The following is a 2,500-nucleotide window of genomic DNA, read 5'->3' as shown; positions in this document are numbered from 1 at the left end:
ATGTGGGGGTGGGGGGGATGGCGGTAAAGAAACAACACCAACAAACACCAACAATAACATAAATAACACACTTCAGCGAAGGTATATATTGCCTGCATCTAAACGCCAGAGTGATCTTGGTAGACTTACTGGATATCGTATGAAGTATTGTTTCATTGTGATTCCAAATTGTGTCCATTCTACACTTTAGTACATACTTTCCTTAAAAAAAAGTACATGCAATGCCAACTTTACATACACAATGCAATGCAATATTGAGTGAATGTCTTATCAGGTGGATCACGAACACAGCAACAAAAACTAAAAAACAAAACAGAATAAAAACACGCCCTAGCTTCTAAGAAAAGACAAAAACAAGACATGTGTTGTACTGTATACCAATTGTTAATATCATGCCAGCTTAAACGATCGACATACTATATATTATGGTAGAAGATGGGAACAACATAGCTGTGTGACCACATATTCCAGGTAACTCCGCTCAGGGCACACTGAAGGAAGGCAGAAAGGCATGCATGCAAACAGAACAGAGGAAACATGTAAATGCTGTGTCACTAGTGTGTAATATTATAGTCCTGTTTTTTTTCTAGTGAGCTTGTCCAGCAGAGAGTTGCCACCTGCCTTTTGCACACGCTGCGCCATGGCTCCTGCCAGTGCAGCCCCCAGGCCACGTCGGCCATGTGACGACACGAGCTTGAACTGAAACAACAACATTATGCATGGTTGCACTATCGTGATATTTGAAATAATGCTAAATTGTCAAAAGCAAGATCTGACACACAAAGGGAAGTAATCAATCTAAAGGTTTACGACATGTGTGTGGTAGAGTAAGTGAGTGCATGCTATGCGGAACCGGACTCCTAGCACCTTAGAGAATAACAAGAATTGAAACGAACAAGTGACTTTAATCGTCTCAATGAATGTCAACTACAATTTCCATTATGTAATACTTTGACACCCAGCCAAACGCCTGGCATTTTCATCCTCTTGTCAAATGCAAGAACAAAGACAACGCATAGGCATTCTATGTGTCAACATTGTATAGTATACCTCTCACAAAAGCATTTTCAAAAGCAGCAGCATTGCGGTCACAAACAATAGTTCTCATCTAAGCACCATTTAGGAATCACTTGCAGAAAAGGAACATTGAAAATTGAAATCTGAAGAAAATTGCATATGTGTGCCAATGTCAAGAAGTCTGAACAGTGAGAGAAAAAATAACCATTTTTTTTCAAACACGCAGTGATGGGGTCCGGTAGATTTGAGTTTGAACTGACCTTAAGACACGGGTTGACCAGCTCCTCCATCTTGGCTGACAGTCGCTCCTTGAAGTGGGGGTGGAAGCGGTACACAGGGCCCTCCACCGCCACCGTCACTGCCAGCTTGTCCATGCGGTTGAGCAGCGTGGCCAGGGCTAAACAGTGTTGAAACGTACACATAGTTCATTGCCAGTCACTCTGCTTTACAATTATAACGTGGGATTGTTTAAGTAGGCGAGCACACGCACTCTCAATCTCTTGACGGCAATAACTTAAACAAATAATACTCATCAATTTTTGTTTAAATCATAGCAGCCATTTACATGGTATGCTTTAAACTACGTCGACATCTCACGCATCTATGCCTGTTTAGATGAACACCTATATAATGTTTCACACCTAACACAAGCCCAGCACTATTATGTAGTAATATATTGGAACCACATACCGAAACATGTTCAGCATAGCACAACTTATTTGCGAAATGAACACGTTACATACAAAACCCAGTGACTCTCAGATCTGCACGAGAACGACGGTGATAAACTGAACAATGCAGATAAACTCGTCTTTTAAGCATGATGTTTCATGTAAAATTCATGCATATAATATACTAGTTAAACGTCATGTTAAAATAAACGTTAGACAATATCTACTGCACATATTAAGAACAACAAGGCACCTATTTTAAAAGTATAAACTAGTTGCCACCTACACTCAGCTAAAGCATAATGGTGACACGTGTTTTTTTTTTTCTTTTGGGAACGCTTCAAAACCAAAATCGGAAGAAATATAGACACAAAAAACGTATTTACGTAAGTTGGCAGATTGTGTCTATCCCCCTTGGATCTATCGGGACTTACATGCCGCGGCCAAGCAGGCTGCTCGTTCAGAAATGACTGTACAGGCATAGTGGACAATCCTGCAGTCTTCTTCTGTGTAGTTATCCAGTCCCATCTCTTTTAGCATATATTTTGTGCAGACGTAGTGTTCGTCAGTGTCACTGTATAAGAGAGAGAAGTGTATTGTATTAATGCAAAATACTTACAGATTTGGCAACAACAGCATGATTTAAATTATGTCACGCAAAGTCAGAATTGCAAAGCTAAAGCAATATAAGAAGACAGTAACACAAGATAATACCACCCCCTCAACCCAACACACACACACACACACCCACACACCCACACACACACACCCACACCCACACACACACACCCACACACACATACACACACACA

General features: G+C 40.6%; 1 protein-coding gene across 1 annotated transcript in view; it reads right to left on the bottom strand.

The window, feature by feature from the left end:
- Positions 1 to 227: 227 nt before the first annotated feature.
- The window catches only part of LOC138972824 (hexokinase-4-like), a 58,691-nt gene continuing 56,418 nt past the window's right edge, over positions 228 to 2,500 (bottom strand). Inside the window, exons 14-15 of the mRNA XM_070345492.1 lie at positions 1,278 to 1,414; positions 228 to 699 (exon numbers count right to left, since the gene is read on the bottom strand). Of these exons, the coding sequence (XP_070201593.1) occupies positions 568 to 699; positions 1,278 to 1,414 (269 nt within the window). The 3' untranslated portion in view covers positions 228 to 567. The remainder of the gene's footprint in view (positions 700 to 1,277; positions 1,415 to 2,500) is intronic.

The sequence above is a fragment of the Littorina saxatilis genome, linkage group LG8, assembly GCF_037325665.1.
Source record: "Littorina saxatilis isolate snail1 linkage group LG8, US_GU_Lsax_2.0, whole genome shotgun sequence".
In the NCBI taxonomy this organism is placed as follows: Eukaryota; Metazoa; Mollusca; class Gastropoda; order Littorinimorpha; family Littorinidae; genus Littorina; species Littorina saxatilis.
The sequence above is the reverse complement of the archived record's forward strand: the minus strand, read 5'-3'. Positions and strand labels throughout refer to the sequence as shown.